This window comes from Sphaerodactylus townsendi, linkage group LG11, assembly GCF_021028975.2.
Source record: "Sphaerodactylus townsendi isolate TG3544 linkage group LG11, MPM_Stown_v2.3, whole genome shotgun sequence".
NCBI classification, from domain to species: domain Eukaryota; kingdom Metazoa; phylum Chordata; class Lepidosauria; order Squamata; family Sphaerodactylidae; genus Sphaerodactylus; species Sphaerodactylus townsendi.
In genome coordinates, this window is record NC_059435.1 from 43,844,946 (window position 1) to 43,865,924 (window position 20,979).

A 20,979-nucleotide genomic window follows, 5' to 3' on the forward strand; every position below is an offset into this window, starting at 1 on the left:
CTCCCAGGTAAAGGATCACGCTTTAGTTCTTCACATGAAAATCAGTGGCATTTAACAGCGCTTAACAGGGTTACCTACACTGCTTCTCCAAAATTAGGTCTTAGGTTAAATGCTAATAATTGAGCCCAGCAAACCAGGTCAGCCTAGATGTGTGTGCGGGAGGGGGGGGCGACTCTGTTTGCGGGTGCCCACAGAGAGGGCTCTGAGTGCCACCTCTGGCACCACTGGCCTAGGCTAGCCTGATTTTGTCAGATTTTGGAAGCTGAAGCAGGTCCTATCACAGTTTAGCACTTGGAAGAGAGACATCAAGGAAGTCCAGGGTCACTGTATAGAGGCAGGCAATCACATACAACCCCTGTTTGTCTCTTGCCTTGAGAACCCTGTTGCCACTTGAGAGCACTTTCTACCACCACCACTCCTTAAAAGCTTGAGGTAGAATAAAAAACACTCTGACTCTAAACATTACAAGGATCCTTTTTTTGTGTCTGGTACAACAAATTAACATGGCTACTCCTGTGGGATTTTCTGCAGGTAGCTAAGCCTAGATACCATTTTGTCTTTTCATGATGCAACCTAATATGGCTGAACAATGCTTGGTGAGCTCTTTTTCTAATCCTCTATGTTCCAATATGAAGAAGTGTTAACACTTGGTGGTTTTGTTGTGGTGGTTCAAAGTGGTGGTTTTATTGTGAGCATATTAATAAGTGGTGACAGAGGTAAGAGACCAAAGACCTGAGAGCAACTTTCTCATCCTCCATGTAAACAAGACCTGTGGTAACAAAACATGACTTGAAGTAGCCTAATAAAATTGGACCAATGTAGGCTCTTCTTAGTTGTACAAAAAGAGCATGCTAAAAGTGCCTGGATTAAAAAGTGCTTGCATTTTACAAAAGCATCTGCACATACCTGCTACATTCAACGTCCACGGAGAGTAAGGCCATTGCCGATACTGCCTCTGTTTCCTCTCTCTCCTGTTTTTGAGTCTCAGACAGCTTACAGCTAACTGGCACAATGTAAGGCTTCACAGACTTCCAGTACTTACCTAAAGAAAATAATACAATTTATGAGAATTTTTAAAGTTAGCTTGGTAGTATAAGCCTAGTAATCTTAGGTCCAACGCGAGAGTGCTTAGAAGTGTGTGAGCTGTTGCAACTGGGATTTCAAGTGGCTCACAAGGAGGCCTGTTGCTGGATCTCATGATGCCAAGTTGGAAGAGTGTTCTCTTTTCAAGGTCTGTGTCACAGCCTCCCAGAAAAAGTTATAAACTGAAATAATAGCATAACATTTAATGAACTCCAAGTATTTGAGAGGCAGCAGGACTGTCATTTCTGCACAGCGAGAGCCCATTGCAACAATATTTGCAAAATTGAGTAGAGTAAGAATAGCCAGTACATTTCACATAATCCCAAAGAGGAAAATCAGAGATGACTGTAACAGGAGCAGAAGTTAGGACCGCCAGAATAGAGACTACACAGTGCTGTTGCCAGAACCATCAGGTTTTGTTAGTCCTGGATGTTCTTTCTCCTCAAACCTCAGGGTGTGTGCTAGCACAATCATTAATTTTTTTATATATACATACAAATGTGCCGGCTGATGTTGGAGCTCAGCCATATATAGTAGGGAAAAAAATAGGCAAGGGAGTACTGGCTCACATTATAATGTGTGGATCTGCACAAAAATGGAAAGAGGATTTTCAGCCGTTTTCTTGCCACAACAGAAAGAGCATTTGAAAACTGAAGCGAGGTATCTGGGTGACGGCAAACTGATCGCTCACAAGTGAAACATCATGAAAGAACTGAGGTCAGTTAGTGGCAAAGTAATCCATGAACAGGCCAGAATGCCTGAATGTGTTTTTTTTTCCTGCTCCCACAACTTTTCAAATGCTTACTGATCTCCAGATGGATGACACCTAGAATCCTGAAGAGTGCACTGAAATGCTGGAAGGCCAACAGACATGTCAGTAGCTGGAATAATACAGGTTCCATTTAAGTATATAGCTGGGAACTCCACTTATAGTTATTATGACAAAGAGACAAGTTTTCAAGAAGTCCAAACAATGCTGGTTCTCTGGGGGAAATTGATATGAATGAGAAGAATTAACTGTTAATCCTGCTCCTTAAGCAACCCATCTAATTCAACAAGAAGGTTTCATCCCAAATGGCATGGGCTAGTATCCTAAAGGGCTGCCAACAGAGCATGGAAAGGCATTTTTGTTACCTTCCCACATCCCACTATGCCTCACCCCAGGTTCCCCTTGAAAAGCCACTCCTGAATACTGGGAAATCCTTTGGCGGGTGGAGGGAGCTGCAGAGGCAAGGCTGGGGCTCAAAGCGTGAGTGGGAAGAAATCGCTCCTGAACTCTCAAAAATCTAGAATCCACCTATTTATAAAGGGCCCCTTAACAACGAGGAACACCTTGGGAAGACCTGAAGAGAAAATTAAATGGTTGCACTGGTGCAAAACTGGAGCCCATTTCAGAATGTAAAAATTTTGTGTAGGAAATGTAACTTCAGCTGTACACTTGGGTTTTACCATGCTAGTTTTCCTCACTGTTTTTTCCCCTCACATACTAAAGGTAATCTATTACTATGTGATTCAATAAGCACCATAAAAAAACGAAAGTGTCAAAGTCACCCCCTGGTACTTCAGGCACATTCAGACATGGCACTGTGGCCTGCTTGTGAGCCTTGGGAAGTTGGGTGGGGTAACCATTCCCTAAGTCTAGACTGATAAGTAGACCCCAACTCGACAAGAGTTTGAGAACACCAACAGCGCAGTCCTAAGCCGAATTACACCCTTCTAAGCCCAATGGACTCCATGGGCTTTTAAGAGTGTAACTCTACTTGGGATTGCTTTCTAAAACAAAGAAGTAGTAAGAGATTTGTGCTAGGATGTCAGCAGCAAAGATGAGAGTTGGGATAAACTGCTTATTTATAGCGTAACAGAAAGGGTTCAGTAGGCAGTGGGAAAACTAAGCTGAATGTAAATGGTTTCACTTATAATTTGGGATACAGCTTGAATCCCTTCCAGCAGTGGGATTTCTTTTATGAACAAATGGAATTGGTATTGCCAGTAGAAGTCACAAAACTGAAGAGTAAAAGAACAGCCTGCTCAATCAACTGGCAGCATGATAGGATGGTGGTTTCTTTGACATGTAGCTCCATGACCATGTGAGTTGTTAGCAGGATCCTTACATAACAGAGAATTTTAGGGGGATAAAGTCTGAAGTATATTAGATATCTAAAAAGTTAAGATTAAGTGATAGAATCTTGGCTTTTCTCCAAAGGTATAAAATTCTGTGACTAAAAACTGCATGCATAAAGCACAAAACAATTGCTGGTTCTGGCAAACTCTAAAAAGCACACACAAAGGAAGACAAACATTCTCGATTAATGGCACATTTAGAGACTATAATTTTTATTCATTAAAACAAAACAAAAATTAATAAAAGGATTATAGAGGCATTCCACACTGTTCCCACAGAATGTTCATGCAACAGTCAGACTTTGCAATGAACAAGCAATTCAAAACCCATTATTTATGGGTTTCAATGTTCACAAAGTGTGTGTGTGGGGGGGGGGGGAGTTGCTAGAAAAACAGATGTGCAAGAAAACCAGATCTGCTGGCATATGAATAAGACTTTACTTGGCTGTAAAAGAAATAAACCCGTGTTCGCTGCTGGAGTTTTGCAAGGGTGCTCATAAAATAAAGTAACAGCAACTCACATGCCGGAGTTTACTTCCTATGTACACTACTTTGGATCATGGCCCTCCCCCACCCCCTCGTAGATTCATCCAGACAATTACTTGCGAACTGTTCTAGATGCAGAACTGATACAGTTCCTATAAAGGATTCAAATCATTGGGTTAGTTGTAAGGGTGCTATACTAGAAGGTGCCTTTGTAAGCAGAAGGTGCTATTTTGGAAGTGGAAAAGAAGCTTTGGATCTAATCCCAGGTTTGGAGCAATGTAATATATCCAGGACAGACATTTCCTAATGTTGTAGTGCTTGAAACAGAAAGCCCGAATGGCAGCCATCTTGATGGGCTTTATTCACATGGCACAGGATATAACACTGTTGCTATGCTCTAGCAATTGCATGCGGATGGATTACTCTGAGTAGATAAGCCAGTTGTAGACAATTACTGTAGCTCAATGAAATTAATGGGCTTAGACTGGCAAACTTATCCATAAGATTGTGCCCCATATATTATATAAGGATGTTTTACAAATATATGAAATTAACAGTTTGTGAGGTGTGTTATCAAAATAATGGAATAGTCATATTGTACACATTTGATATACTTATGTCAGCATATCTGTGAACTTATGCAGATAATTCTTGATATATTCTTGAGGTTCACCCAACCCTAATTAGTGAGTATGGAGGAATGATGAAGCTGCAAAGCTGAGCTCTTCAGGGGAGGGCAGTCTAAAAATGCAATCAATCAATCAGTAGCCACTGGATTGTGAGATGCCTTATGGGTGAGATGCCTTATGCCCCAGGGCCAGTGTTAAATATTGCAGTCCCAAAGGATAATTTGTGGCTTTGCACTCCAGACAGGCTCAAAACTAGCTGGCAAGGGAGAGGGGGAGAAGGAGAGATAAATGAGACCAAGGATGGCCAAATAACTTTTTCACTCCTGCACTGGGTAGGAACAAGAGCTTGCAATCCTGTTTTTCCCCACAGAGCCATTATCATGTGAATATCCCCATGGGCTCTTCATAGACTCTTAGGCGGATTCCACATGGGCCAAAAACAGCAGTTTGAAAATGGTGTGAAAATGGTGTAAACCCTTTTACACCATTTTCACACAGCTGTTTTGGCCCATGCGGAATCCGCCATAGAGTTGGAAGAGACCACAAAAGCCATGCTGAACAACCTCTATCATGCAGTTACACACAATCAAAGCAATCCCGACAGATGACCATCCAGGCTCTAGAAACCTCCAAAGAAGGAGACTCCATCACTCTCCAAGGCAGCGCATTCAACTGTCCAACAGCCCTTACTGTCAGGAAGTTCTTCCCAATGTTTAGGTGGAATCTCTTTTCCCATAGTTTGAATCCATTACTCTTTGTTTCTGGAGAAGCAAACAAGTTTGCTCCATCTTCAGTATGACATCTCTTCAAATATTTAAACATGGCTATCATGTCAACCTTCTGTTCTCCAGACTAAACATACCCCGCTCCCTAAGTCTCTCCTCATAGGGCATGGATTCCAGATCGTTTACTATTTTGATTGCCCTCCTGTGGACACGCAGCAGCTTGTCAATATCCTTCTTGAACTGTAGTGCCCAGAACTGGACACAGTGTTTCAACTGAGGTCTGACCAATGTAGAATGAAGTGGTATTATTACTTCCCTTGATCCTAGACATTATATTGCTGTTGGTGTAGCACAGACTTGCAATCACTTTCTCGGCTGCCATATCTTCACAGACATTTCCCTGTTCATTTATATTCCAAAACCGTTTGCTTCCTAAGATCAATCATTACACAAGCTAGTCATGATGAAACATACTGTGTATTTCAGTGGTCTTCTGCAAAGAAATCATTGCGTTCACATTAGGAGTCTGGTGGAGAACCTTTTCAGGGAGGGGCTCCAGCTGCAAGAGAAGAAGAAAAAACAAGCACAAAATAGTAAAAGTTTGCAATAAACCACGTGGAAGTACAACCTACTGGAAATGATTAATCCTCAGGACAGCCTGAGCCAGAAAAGCAATGAGCATGTCGCTGGGATCCTTCCCACTAAATGGACAGGGCACAGTTTTGCTTTCTCTTTTTCAGCCATGTAATTGAATTCCAAGGGGTTTTTCCAGTGACTGCAAGACTAATCTATGGAGTCTCTCAAGCAGGTGCATGTCTGTATATTAGTCATTTAGAAATGCTAGTTATTTGGGTAATGTTTGTAAGACTCCTCACAAACCAAATTCCATTGCGTCTATATGTGCAGCTGTATGCCAAAATAACACTTCGCTGAAGTTGCTTCAGAAATGAAGGGGACATTCCATTATTTTTATTTTTTTGTACAATCCTTCAATGTAACCATCGTTCATAGAAGGGAAAATTAAAAAAAAATATAACCACACATATACTATATTTTGCAGATCTTATAATAGTAGATATAGTTTATTTTCATACAGAGTGCTGTTTCAAATTTAGATTTGTGCATTTTGTTTGCTTATCCTCATACACTTGTGGATATGACAATGGCAAAATCCATATGTCATTGGAGATTGTGCTGCGCTCAGTCACCTTCTGTATTTTCCTTTCCAGACAGAAGAATCCAAGAGGTGAATGGTTACAGCAGTACAATATTCAATGACATATGGGTCTTACTGTTGTTGTCAACCCGTGACAGTTTTGATCTGAGATAGAGTCACCCACATTCACACTGTTTGTATCTCTGCACTCAGAGCAACTTAATCATCCTCAAGCGGTTCTATTTTGTGGGCTGTAGGAATGCAAAGAGAGCCTTTGCTTAGGGTATGCTTCAATCCTAGCTAGTGTCTCTGAGGTGGTGTAACAGTTTACATTTGTAGAGTCACCTCTTTGATCACCATTCAAACATTAAAGTCATTATCACTGGAGAATGAGGCAATCAAGTGACAAGCATAGTATGTGCGAATAAGTCCTATGAAGCAATGATCCTGCATTATGGAGATATATGGCTGGATCCTGTGACCTTTCCTCCAAGTCTTCCTCCAACAGAGAAAGACTTCCATCAAGAAAGAAACACTTTAATTCATCAAAGAAAGCTTTTCTCCATCAGACATCTTCTGAAGGAAGTCATTCTCCCTTGAAGGGAGGTCTTAGAAGAGGATCATAGAATCGGAATGGACTCATAGGGTGTTATGAAGAAACCCTGAGTGTGAGAAATTGTTCACTTCCACTTCCTGACTGCAGCACAGGATCACCTGAATATAATGTGTTAAATTGAAATAATCTGCAGGACAAATGTGGAGTAAAACCTAAAAGGATTCAGCTTTAGAGTGGATAGATAACTCTAGGGCTTCCGCACACGCAACTTTAGAGTGGATAGATAACTCTAGGGCTTCTGCACATGCAGAATAATGCATTTTCAATCCACTTTCACAACTGTTTGAAAATGGATTTTGCTATTCTGCATAGCTTCAAAGCGCATTGAAAACTGATTGAAAGCACATTATTCTGCATGTGCGGAAGGGGACTAGGATTCTATTTCAAGTTTTCTCTTGTAAAATATCCAACATTTTGGAACCTTAGGTATGACCTTTGTTAGTCTGTCAGCTTCTGTTCCACATCAGTAAAACCTCGTCAGGCTACAAAAGTAGGATCATTGCACTTACACCCCATTTGACCCAGATGTGCCATTGTTATAAAAATACTGTTAGAGAATAAAAGGCAGTGGTTTGTAACAAACCATGTCTTGGGGGGAAGGGGGAAACTCTGAAGCAAGGAGAATAATTTCTGATGGCTGCAATCCACTTTTTTAATCATTGAACTAAATAGACAAGAGGCTGTCCCTGGAAAATATCATGAGACCCAGCAGCAAATGAACAAAAGGAATTGCTCTACCACTGACAGACATTACACTGTCACCTTCACTCCTACACATCACGTTTATTCTATTAGTCCTTGAGCCAAAGAGTGAAAAAAAAACACTGAAAGTGCTGGAAATATATCTTTATAAAAGAATTTTACACAAACAACTGACTAAGGTAAGTGCAGGAGCAACAAAGCCATTTGATGGATATATCTGAAAAGACGCATCAAGGGATATTTTTCCAAGCTAGCCCGCTTGACCTAGGATGCTTTTTCATCTTTGCTTCCCAAGAAATCTGTCTGTGTGAGCAAGGGATTTGCAAGGAAACAGCACCTCCGAAAAGCCAAGTAAAGGTTGCCAAAGCTACAGTGTGCCTTCACAAACCTACGTGCATGGGTCATACCGTGGAAATGTAAAATTCTTGGACCTAATGGAAAATAAAGAAGATGGATGAAGAATGGAAGCTGTCATCCTAGGTGGCACATTAGTCCACTCACAGTGTAATCGTATGCAGATAAGGTCTAGTCTAAGCCCACTGAAACCGCAACGATTAAGCATAAGATTGCACTACTAGTCCAGTACTGTCAATTCTGCCTAGCACTGGCTTTCCAACATTTTGGTCAGGGATCTTTCTGTCACCGGAGAATGTGTTTTAAAAATTGGATGCTGCAGGGATTGAACAAAAGCTTGAATGATGCAAACCATGTGCTCTGCCACTGAGTTAATCCCACAGATCTTAACAGAAGGTGAAACTGACACTTCCCTCTGTGAGCTGATTGTCATTTTCACCTGAATATGTCTATTTCTCATACTGTATTTTGTGGATGCTTTCAGAACCTATGTTGGCTTTAAGGTCAGAGACTGCACATATGGATCTGATGTGTTGTTTCATTCCTTGCAGGCTGTCTTAAACACAATTTAGTTGGAGGTAAATCCTGTTATATTGATTCAACTTACCTCCAAATTAGTGCACTCTAGAATTAGGGAAAAGAGGGTCTATGTTTGATCTCCAGAATCAACCTTAGGAAAATTACTCAGGGCTTGTGCAACTTTCAACATTTAGACGACAGTTTGCCCCAATTAAAGGTACCCTGTCGTCTTGATATAAGTATTTCTTTAAGAAATAAAAAACAAATTAGTGCATAATGATAAACTTTGACAGGTTAATTTAAAGGCTACCATGAAAAATTCCCCTTCCACTAAATTAGGATTCTCAAATTGCAGTATAAAGCTATATGATAATCTGAACAACTTGTTGGCTTAGAAGCAATACTTTCCCCCTAATTAGCTGAACCCGTCACTCCTTTTGTTTTGACAGGTGCTTGCATAATGGATGTGTTCTACGATCACTAACAGAACGCTTCAGGGATATTTTGCTGCAGCTTAACCTCAATCTTTTCTCGATACCTGAATTAAGGATTTGGGTATTTTTATTTCAGATTGGGGGGAAGGCATCCCCACTGGTTAATCATTTCACACCTCTCAAGAGGATTTCCTCACTAAGAGGCTACCCACAGTGGGGAAATAGGAAGGAGATTTCTGATTAGTATTTTCTTTTAAAATGTCCCCAGTTCCTACAAATTGACAGCAATCCTTTAAAAACAACAACTGGACTTGGATCGCCAGATAGCCACACACTATCATTTAAATCGATATCAGTTCTTTTAGAAGGTTCTTGATTTTATACTGAAACTAACTTACACTTAGAAGTAGGTCTCGTTGGTTTCACTGGAATGTAAGTAAGTGTGACTTGGATTCAAGTTAGGTTTATATGTGATTTCCAAATTTGGGCTGCAATCCAAAGCACACACACTTGGAAATCAAATACGCTGAAATTAGTAGGACTTACTTCCAAGTCAAATGTATTTAGAGTTGAGGCATAAGAGAAATAGGGTTGATCGGACCATGCCAGGCAATCACCTGTGGCTGTGCAACGGAATGGCATCTATCATGACAGGACAGGACGCAAGTCCAGATGCTTATCTTCACCAGAAAATGGGGAATGTACTAAAGAATCTTGCAAGATGCTGCAAAAGGTTCTGATGTGCATGTTCCATTTGTGCTGGGGACACCCAGAACTGTTGGAACTGGTTCTGTGAGACCACGTATGCATTGAAGAGTAATCAGAATATATATGATGCTTCATACCTCAGCCAAAAAGATGATCCTTTCGGGTTAGCAGCCATACCATGCAAGACTGCTTTATTAATACATCTTCCTCTGGGAGATTTATTGAGCGAAAGAATGCATCTTGGTAAACAGTTAACTTCTGCGCAGCAAACAATGACTCTTTTGGTATTTGCTTCATTCATGTTAGGGTATTTTCCTTCCAGGGATTCCAGAGGCAAATGAATGTGAATGTGCTCTCTTCACTGCTAAGCCTTTGACATTACATCTTCCACTGACTGGTTCCCCATGAATGCTGGAAGTCACTGCTTGTTTTACAAGTTGCCTGTTTTGTCGACTGCGTGTGTGAGAGAGAGTGTGTGTGTGCATGTGTGTGTGTGCTGATAGTAGTGTGGATGGAGCTGTGTCTTGCAAATGACAGGTTTCAGCCAAGAACAACAAAACCTAAGCAAAAATATTCAAAAGCCCCCTGCATTCATGTTTATGCATTCTAATCCTCAGCACATGAATAAATACATCTGACAAACTGCAGAGTGCCTTACAAAGGCCTTTCCTGACCTTCCTAATTTGAGTTCAATTGCATGTGCCGTGATGAGAAGCAACATTGGTCTTGCCAATGTTTTTCGAGGAAGGCAAGCCCTACGCGAGCACTGTTTGGAAAATGGAATTGCCGTAAAATAAGTTCTAATTACCCTATTAATCACTTGGAGAGAATTGTATCTTCAATTTATCATAATTGTCAACTCAATTTAACCATTTTTGGTGACTGTTCAATTAAATTAACTTTTAGAAAGCTGGCCCTGAATAAAACAAACTATTAGAAGACGAGGTCGTAGAGCAGTCTATTGAGTGTTGATGATGGGTTGGAATCAGTGACATGTGAATGGAAGGAGTTTCTGGAACAGATCTCTCCTCTTCCCTAAGTAACTCTGCGGCTTTCAAAATAATAGCCCTGATAGTTATGGAATCTTTTAAAAAAGGGTATGATTTGGGGGCATTGAAGCTAGAATAGGGAACCAGCAGTAGTTGCTGCCACACATAATTGGCATAAACACCTGTTGTTTCAAGAAGGGCTTTCACATGAGGGAAGAGTAATTTCTTTTGATTTCTTCTCAAACTATGTCCCCTATGTGACTCTTCCCACATGCTGTTTTTCCATTTAAAATTACCAATTCTACCCCCACTTTGCAGCAGTTCTGGACAACCTGTGCTTGAAGACATAGGTCTGCTGCTACTATGTTTCTCCTGAGTTGGAAGGTGGCACAGAATAGTCCAATCTGATCAGATTTCAGAAGTTAAGCGGGATTTGTTCTTGAAAGGAATCCTCTACAGCAGAAGGCAGTGGCAAACTACCTCTGCTTCTCATTGGCTCTGCTTCTCTGCCCCTTGAAGAACCCTACTTAAGACCTGCTAGTGCCCTACTAGCAACATCAATGGCTGCAGCTGTCAGAACAGTGTCTGTGCCGGCACTTAAAGTGACCAGAGGGGAGCATTTACCATCATCAGGGAGTGGAAACTGCAACTGGATCCCACCCTGCTTATTTAGGAAAACACTAGTGTTTGGGGCAGCACCACCACTTGAAAGATGCTACTTAAGACCTTCTAGCAGCCCATGGCTATGTCATGACTGCATGCTATGGGCATGACACAGAGAGTAGAATGAGAAGGGTAGGGCCATTGTTACAGCCCTTTGAACAGTCCCTACAGCGCAGGCCATTGTTTATCTTTAATGGGCAAACTTTTCTATAATAAATATGTGCTTGGTGGAGGATACTTCTCTACTGCTTCTTCTCTAATTTGGTTCCTAGGTACATAGGTAGTTAGATTTATGGAATTAGGTGGGTGGTCTTTTTGCCCAACTTTTGCATTATTTCTGTACTGTTGTCTCATGGATATTTAGTTGGTATTTCTTTACGTATAGTTGACCCAATTTAATAATTACTGGGTTTTGATCACACGTTAATATTAGTATTATATATTAATATATATGCTAATTATTTTTACCATCTTGCTGTTGTATTTTGCCCATCTTTTCTATCGATTAGATGTGCCCATGAGGGCTGAGTGTTCCAGTAATATGTGGGGCTGGGAGGTATATAATCCTGATACCAGGCAGACCAATCATCTAATGGGAGGGGCATTTTCGGTGGGACCAGCTACAGTGCCCTACCCATAATAACCTTGATATTAGGTACACCGTACATTCAAGTTTTGGGCCAGGATTTGTTTTAATTGAGATGAACTGGACTATACATCCCAGGGACGCTCCATCCTCCACACAACCCAGTGGTGGGATAAAATCGAAGCCAAACTTAATGAGTTGGGCATTTCCTTGGAGGACCTGCTAATGTTAACAGAGCAGGAGGTCTATGGGGCTATCAAGAAGAGACTTTTTGATAGAGAGTTTCAACAGATGCTAGAGGAAGCTAATAAAACCTGTTCCCCGATCTCTCTGGGAATACCTGTGGATAGATTAATTGTAGCCCAGTACCTTTATCTCCTGGTTGAGGCCCGGTGGCATAGAGCAATCACCTTAGCTAGGTGTAATGCCCTGCCTTCTTCCTTTAGCCTTGGACGCCACCTTGGAATCCCACATAAAGAAAGGAAATGCCTGTGTGGCATGGGTTCTGTGGAAACAGTATCTCATATGCTGTTGAATTGTCCTTTTTATGAGATAGGTAGGAAGAAGCACATAATCCCCTTCCTACATGAAAGTGAAGGCATTACAGATAAACAGAAGGTTATATATCTTTTAAACAGCCACAACTACGAGCTGTTGGAAGCGGTGGCTAAATTTTTAAATGGTGTTATTTTAACTTGTCAGAAGTTGTAAAGGCTGTTATTATCTTGCTAAGTTAATCTTAAACTATTTATATGCCATTAAAGGTATTCGAAATCGAATTGATATTAGCCTGGCCTCATGGAGCAGAGCAAGGGCAAGATAGATGCTAGTTTTGATTCAGGAATTAAGCAGCAGTTTAACATCAAGAAGGACTGCCTGACACATGACATCATTTTCCCCCTTCCCAAATTAGGAATGCAGGCAGGGTTTAATACAATGTCCCTCCTAAGGGAACAGCTTCTCCCATCTGAAGAACAATAGTCTAGCCTTGAGAAAGCACACCTGTCTCTGGTCTTAGAATGAACCTGCAAATGCCCACACTCTAATCTCATCAGCAACCCACTTGTACTACCCTGCACCCTTTTCCCTAACATTAACTTAATCCTGGAAACTTCATGTCTAAATATTAAGGATCGTCAAGCTACCTGAGTTTCTTTGTTTTAACCTCATCAGCACTGCACAAAACTCATCAGGTTTTGGGCTCTCCCAGGTTTGATCTCATCAAATCATTTCCAACAGCCTTGCCCATGACAGGGAACAGAAATTTATATTGTACCAAGAAACTGCCTCTCTTATTATCAGAAGGTCAATTTTTCCTGTAACTAGAGCCCCAAAATCCATAGTCCTTTGCACCTGGATTTCCTCTTGCATTTGAAGTTGCTTTCTGTGAGACATGCTGGCCATTTCTCTCACTTTCCTTTGGGCCTTTTAACTTCTGGAACTGTAATTATCACCCTCCCAGTATCCTAACCTCTTCTTCTTCTTCTTGCTATCACTCAACTCTTTTTTTCTTAGGCCTCTTAAATCTGTGTGCATGTGTATTTGTATTAGTTTGATCCTTTAACAAAACAGTAATCTCTTTTACTGTAATCTTCATTTTGAGTGATTCTCTTCAGGAACAAATCACAAGTGTAGATCTCCTCCCTGCCTTTTATATAGCCAGTCTGCCTATAGCTAATTCCACCACTATTCCAAAAGACAGACCCAACCAATTCAGGTAACAGTTTGAAGGACTCAGAAATACAGGACAGCTCTGAGCCCTTTTAATCTCTGTCCCATCATTGGGAATGATGTTATTCAGGTACCTGAGGTGCTCTCTTTGTCTTTGATGTTGTGCAATGCCCCATCTATAAGGAATGCCACTGCAGCGCTAAATTCAGAGGGATTGCTCCGATCTGGCTTGCTTGACTGAGACCTGGGTGGGACATGATGAGGTGGTTCCTCTCACCAAATTGCTCTCACCTTAATTAACCACAAAAAGGGTTGTGATCCAAGATCCTTTCAGAGGATCCCTGCACCTCAAACCACCAGCATAGAAAGTGTAGGCACAGTGTGGGATTCTGGGGACAAAGTGGCTATTCTTTTGGCATACTATCCATCAAGCTCACCAGTGGATACATTGCCAAGGTCACTGGAGGCAGTCTCTGACTGGGTGTTGCATTTCCCAGGACTACAAGTTAGATGCTGAAATTTCAATGTCCATCCAGACACTGTCTTGTTTGATACTGCCTTAGATTTCACATCATGCATAGCAGTATTTGGTCTCTCCCAGGATATGTCAGCCTCTACACATGAAGCAGGCCATGTGCTAGATTTGGCAGATGTGTTACCTCATTTCCTAGCAGAGCATTCAGGCAGGCTTCTGATGCATCACAGATGGCATTAAGATCATGGCCTCCCTCCAGAGCCAGCACCATGCGACCATTTGCTAGTGTCAACAGCTGTTTGATGAGATGACCAAAACCTGGTGTGCCAATAAAATGTATGGATTATTATATAAGAATGAGCACACACAAATTACATACTGTACGTTATGATATGATAGTAGGTAGCAGAATCACTCCAGTTACAGAATTACTTTGTCACACACTAAGACTGATGATGTGCCATGAATTTGACCACAAAACAACCTTTGAAGCCCCACACTGAAGTAGCATTTGAAGATGACAATGTCTGACTTTGCAGAATAGGGTTGTAGCAACCGACAGCTTTGGGGTTTTGAGGCTTTTCTGCTTCCATCTCCAGCTTCAGCCCATTGAGCCCCATCCTAATTTTGTTCTTGGGGAACAGCAGATTCTAAGGAACAGTATCCGGGTTAAAGCATGGCTAAGTAGTGGGAATAGATGTAAACCACCAGCATGCCTTCTGCGAATGGAAATGCCATTCTCTTAGATGAGCTGCATGGTTGGAAACATGCCAATAATTCTGTGATATGGTATCACCTTTGGCAGTCAACCAGAGACCTCTGGAGCTTACCAACAGACCTATTAGAACAGATGAAGAGTCTGTTCATTTCCCTTCCCCTCACATTGGGCAGCCAAATGTCCCCAAGAAGCCTGTTAACAGGACATGATTATAATTGTCCTTCTTCATGGTTATGCCCCAGCTTCTGCTGGGCAGTGGAACTCAGCCATTAAACATGGCGGCTCCATTTTGACAATACCAATTTATCCTCCATTACTTTGTTTATTCCACCTTGAAAACCATCACCATACATGGCAGTGAATTCCATAAATTAATTATGTGATATATGTATATAAATTGATTCTGTATAATTAAATATAAAGGGCCTTCCTTCCAAATGGCCTTAACAGTCCAGTGCTGCCATTGAGTTCCTTGAAGAACCTAAGTTTCAGTATTGCAGGGGAAAGTGTGCATGTACACATACTGTAATTGTATTTTTTCAAGTGACCCCCCCTCCCCACCAGTGACCTCCCCCCAACACTGAAAAGATTAGGACATTGATCCTATGAAGGATAATTAAATTAAACAATTTCCTGCACATTTTCTAGCTTAATGATGTCTATTTTGAGAACTGGTGTGCAATATTCCAAATGTGACATTAAAATAAGGCATATTTGTTTTCAGTGTACTTCCTTCAGTGTTTTGCCATAGCTACTCACTGAATAGATCTTTTTAGGACCTCAAGATTTCTCTCCTGGTTGACCATCACCACCAGTTTAGATCTCATTGGTGTATATGATAGCAGAATTTGAGCGGGGCTACTTAGAGTAGAACTAGTGGTCTTGTACAGCAACACTCCCACCTTCACGAAGTAAACTCCACACAGCTTTGTCATTCATAAGAAGGCTTTTATCATTCAGTTGCTCTATGTACAAGTAACTATATACAACAAAGGATATTCAGCAGACAATCAAAGTGCTTCGCCTAACACCTGTTTCCCAAAGGAACACTGAACCAGTATCATACAAGTGCTTTTATACAAGACTCAACCAATCATGTTAAAGGTCACTAGGAACAGGTAAGAACCGGTTTGTCAGCTCAGTCTCATGCTGACTCATGCTGGATAGGATATGGACACTTTAACTATCATGACAGTATATGTGTAATTAACACACACCACTTTACAATTATTTATACCAAACATTGTTTGAAATGTTGTTGCCTCCTCATCCAGTTTGAAGTTTGAAATGTTGTTGCCTCCTCATCCAGTTTGAAGTTTGAAATGTTGTTGCCTCCTCATCCAGTTTCTTGGAGCTCTTTACAAGTTATTTAGTTGTTATCAGCCTAAATGGTTTTAGGTCATCTGCAAAGCTGGTCACTTCACTGCTTATGCTTAACTTCACATCATTCATTTTCAGATTTGATAGCTCTAGAATAGATACAGATCTACAGAGGGGCACTGCTTACCCCATAAGTTGAAAGAAGTGCCATTTACTCATTCCACTTTTAAAACATTTTAGACCCAGCTTTCAAATTTTGCTGGTTTCACTATTTTACTACTTTGAAATTGTATACAGGTTAATAAAAAATAACTTAATTCTGTCATTTAACCTTAACTTTCCCTTACGGAAATTTTTAAAAAAATCTACAAAAGACTAAATTTAGACAGGCTAATAAAAAAGAAAGGAAGGAATGTCATGTGAATAACCTCTGACATTAAGCCAATTTCCACTTTCTTCCACCTTGAGGATATATTTCCATCTATATGCAACACATATGATGAACAGTGTTGTGCAGGACACAGTGCAAACTGTCTTTGCTATACAACAAGAAATGAACAACTTAAAGAATAGAGGCAGATCTACTCAGAAATAAGTCCTGTGTTGTTTGATTGAACTTACTCCCAGAAAAGTTTGTCAGTCCTAAAAACACTTTCCTGGTATTAAGCCTCACTGCATAAAACTGAGTAGATCTGCATGGGACTGCTCCCTAAATAAACTGCTTGCTTTCATTGTCTATGTAGTTGTGTAGGAAATTTAATAACGTTTGTATTCTTTATTACTTTTAAATTGCTTCTGTTAGGAATGGAAAATCGACTTCAAACTAATCTTGTTTACATTCTGAAACTTTATTACGTCGCACAAGGGATACTAAAGACATATTCTAAATAATGCATGTTTCTTAAAACTTTGCTGCAACTTTACAGAATTTCCACTGTAGTTTCTCCCTACTTCTATGTATGATATATCTAGGATGTGTCAAAATACTTGGAACATAAAAGTTAAGGAAAGCTAAGATGACACTGAGATAAAATTCCAGCAATTGCATCAGGGAAAAGGTCTGTAGAGAATCCCACTTTCCTGGTGGCAATACAGTACAAGAGTCTTCTTTCCAACCTCCAGATTGTCCATTGCAGTGGAGGCTGGTGACATTCTTCAGGAGCTAGCTGTACCCATTCTCAGCTACAAGCTTTCCTGATGACATCAATGGAAGGGAAGCTAATGGGATTAAGTTTCTGGCAGCTGTGGTAAATAAAAAAGATGGAAACATCTTCCCAGCATGGCCAGTGAGAGATATGTCTTGTGAAAAGTATTGCACATTATGAATTTCCTGGACCAATCAGAGAATATGAATAAATGATAGCGCCTTCTATTCCCCCCTTTCTGTTGAAAGCAATCTACTTGCTGATGCTTCCAGAAATATCACTATGGAATATTTGCTACTTGCTCAGGAGATGATGTCAAATGTTAGTTTTAAAATGACAGCTGCCAAGTCTTTCATGTAAGCCATAATATCTGGAAGCCCTATATAATAACCTTAGGTGTAAGGAGATGGTCTGGTTATTTGGTTAGCCAGTAGAAATACACCATGAACATGCTCAGGAATACTGTTCTTCATATGTCTAAGCCACTGAAGAAACATGTAAACCACTCTGCTATACTACCAGGCAGAGCTTCACTCTGTTACTGCTCTCTCCCTGAGGCATACCTGAACTTCCCTTCTCCTGTCTTCCTCTCCAGTCTACACCCATCCTTGAAGGTGATTGGAAGCTGGAGCACCGCTCTTATGGGCTCCTCTGAGTGGCTGACTTTCCCTTTAAGAGCAGGACAGCCTCCTGTCCATCAAAGTCATTCTTTCTCAACCTAATCCACAAGTGTCTATTCTGCACAGCAAATGTGTAACGTGTTGCATTCATTATAAAGGAACTCATTTTTCTTTTACCTGTTCACATGTGTTCCATGCAGGCAGCAACTGGAGCCCAGGGAAACAATTCAGGTTGCTTTTGCGCTTTTGCACAGAGATGGTTTTAAAAAGAATTCCTGCAACACATGCATAGCTGTGCAGGCATGCAGAAATGAACCCCCGCAGCCATGCCGGTCATCCCACAATACAATCAGATCAGTGGTGGGATCCAAAAAATTTAGTAACAGGTTCCCATGGTGGTGGGATTCAAACTGTGGCGTAGCGCCAATGGGGCGTGGCGTGGCATTCCATTTCCTGGGCGGGGCTGTAGCAAGGACGCAGCCGCTGCACTGGTCCTTGGGTCGGAAACGAATGCACGCAGGTGCAGGCTGCCACGCACGCCGGTGCACCTCCTGCTAGACTGCTTCAAGTTCTGCGCGCTACTGCTGAGGGGCATAACTAAGGCAAAAATTTTAGTAACAGGTTCCAATGGTGGTGGGATTCAAACTGTGGCGTGCATAACTAAGGCAAAATCACCAATTAGTAACCCCCTCTCGGCACACACAAATAATTAGTAACCTACTCTCGGGAACCTGTGAGAACCTGCTGGATCCCACCTCTGAATCAGATGCACCTATATAGCTGTACATGTACAACATGTAAAACATTTTTAAACAGGAAAAGTGGCCTCCCTGAAATGGCAGGTGGATTCTCCTTGACTGTGGACATGCAGTGGAAAGGGGTGGGGGGTGGGGGGGATAAGGCACCTACTTCTTGACTGTTCACACAGAGAGCAGCTCCAACCTGGGATTTTGCAAAAGGATAGCTGGTTTAGTGATTGTCAAAAATCCCGGGTTGAGGGAAATAAAATGGAGTAGACTCATTTTTGGGACGGGAGTTGTGTGAAGTCCCCCCCCCCCATGTTTTATATAGTGTCCTACACCCATTATATTTGCCCTGTACGGAATCCACCAGGGTTCCAGTGATGATACAATGGAGGAGGGCAGAATGACATACTATTCTGAGCTCCTTGGAGGGAGGGAGGGAGGGAGGGATAAAAATTTATTAAAGGATTTCACATTTTCTGTTTCCTGTACCCTTCTTCTTCCTGGGGCCTTTTACTATTGCAGGACCACTGTGCTTCCCTTATGCTTCCTTGTATCAACAGAATCTCAAAACTCATGTTAAATGAGATGCCTTTTCAGTATACATTGGAGAAGAATATCTTCTCCAACTTAGGAGTTCTTGTCTCCCTATCCTGGAGTCATAGACTTAACCATTGTTTACCATTTAATCATACCATTACTCTCTAATTTGCTTGAGGATGTGTTTTCCTCTCATTAAGCTCTTTGTGCTGGCCACTGCCAGCAGTCTTCCCACCCACCAGTGTTCTGCACTTTATCCTTGTGGTTCTTTCATGACCGTTTGATTAATTTTCATTGATATGCTTCCAACAATAGCATCTAAAATTAACTGGGTCAGTTTTTACATAACTTCCTGAGTCATCAGGCTCTGTGTCCTGAATAAATACATCCACAGAAGAATGAAATGATCGTCCACCCTTCCAGCTCTGGGCTGAAACTAGTGAACACTGAAGAGACTGTTCTGGCTAATAGGTCAGTGTGTCTTTCCCCTCAGCCATTTGTTTCAGTGATTTCTGAATGGTGTTTTAGGGAACCCTGGAGGTTCTTGAGAACTTAACAGGGGTTCCTTAATTTGAAAACCAATTGTGGCAAACCAGATGCCCTAAAAAAATCTGGCCCATCATTATAGCTGTTCCCATGAAGCAACAGAAAAGTAGTTGATCCGTATGAGTGTGGCCTGTCGGAATTGACCTTCAGGAAAATACTGAGTGACAGCCAAGATCAGGGAGCCAAAAACATGTGTGAAGAAAACACACACACACACCCACAATCCTTATATTGAGTCAAACCACTGATCTATTGAGGTCAGTATAGTCTATTCTGACAGTGTCTAGTAGAGGTCTTTCAAACTATCCACTAAGTGATCCTCTTACTGGAGATGCTGGGAATCAAACCTACAATATTTGGTGTACAAAGAAGGAGCTCTTCCACTGAACAAAGTTCCCTTCCCAAGACTGCAGTGGGGAATCACATTTTCATTCCTTCCCTTGATACAAAAGCTCCATGTTAATAAAAACTGCCACATCAGGCAGATAAGTATGAATTAATTTGTATGAAGTATGAAAAACTGCCACACTTACAGAGAAGTATGAATTAATTTGCCTTGTGTCCAAGTGAAAAAGGCAGACTATAAGTAACACAAATAAACAAAATAGATAATCATTAAATTATATGGAATTTTGCAAAATACAATCCCTTCACTGCAGCCTTGCAGAAATATAGTCCATTCTATCACCTCAGCATGCTGCCAATAGTGGAGAGGGTTACTAATTTGTTAACTCTTCACAATCCAGGAACATTCTGACCTGCAGTTTCAGCAGCTCACCACATGGGGCAGCAGATCCACAGCTCTTTCCCCAGTATATGCTAACAAGAACCACAGCCTCACATGGGAATGTGAGAATATATCCCTGGAATATGCTCCATAAATGTCTTCACGGTAATGGATATCCATGCTAGATATTCAGGAAGTCCCCTGCAAATGAGTGTGTATGTAAGGGGTTCACAAAAACTAGGATGTTTGAAAAAATATTTTATGGCTTACAATGAGAGTATATTTTCTTTGTTCTTAATTAAAATATTTGTAGCCAATTTTGTGAGCAAATGGATTCTTCAAGGCAACTCAGTCAAATATGAAGTAGTATCAGCATAAATTCACAAAATATACCTAAAGAAGTATCACTATAAGAACCAAATGAATTAGAAAGTGAAACAAACCAAAAATAAAATCATGCTGCCAAAACCCCAGTCATTAATGTGGATGGCTAAGATGGGGAAGAACATTTACTGCAAAAATAGAGCCACCCCCCCCCCCAAAAAAAAATAAGGTTGCCAAGTACCTGCTGAGAGTGGGCAAAGTCCTGTCACTGCCTGTTGCATGCCCTGGCTTCAGTGAACAGCAAGAGGGAAATGGTGGTGGATACAGCTGCTGATGTTTTGATGTCACTTCCTGGTGAATACCTGGATATAATGTCACT

At 41.1% G+C, this 20,979-nt stretch overlaps 1 protein-coding gene across 3 annotated transcripts in view; it reads right to left on the reverse strand.

Annotated features, from left to right (window-relative positions):
- HDAC9 (histone deacetylase 9) overlaps positions 1-20,979 on the reverse strand; it is a 346,306-nt gene that overhangs the window by 19,187 nt on the left and 306,140 nt on the right. The window contains exons 22-24 of one of the 3 annotated variants that reach the window (XR_007245814.1): positions 14,102-14,235; positions 5,519-5,603; positions 907-1,042 (exon numbers count right to left, since the gene is read on the reverse strand). Coding sequence is in view for 1 of the 3 variants with exons in the window: in XM_048511823.1 (XP_048367780.1) it covers positions 5,558-5,603 (46 nt within the window). In the remaining 2 variants the exon portion in view is untranslated. The remainder of the gene's footprint in view (positions 1-906; positions 1,043-5,518; positions 5,604-14,101; positions 14,236-20,979) is intronic. The other 2 variants (XR_007245815.1, XM_048511823.1) reach the window with 2 other exon arrangements.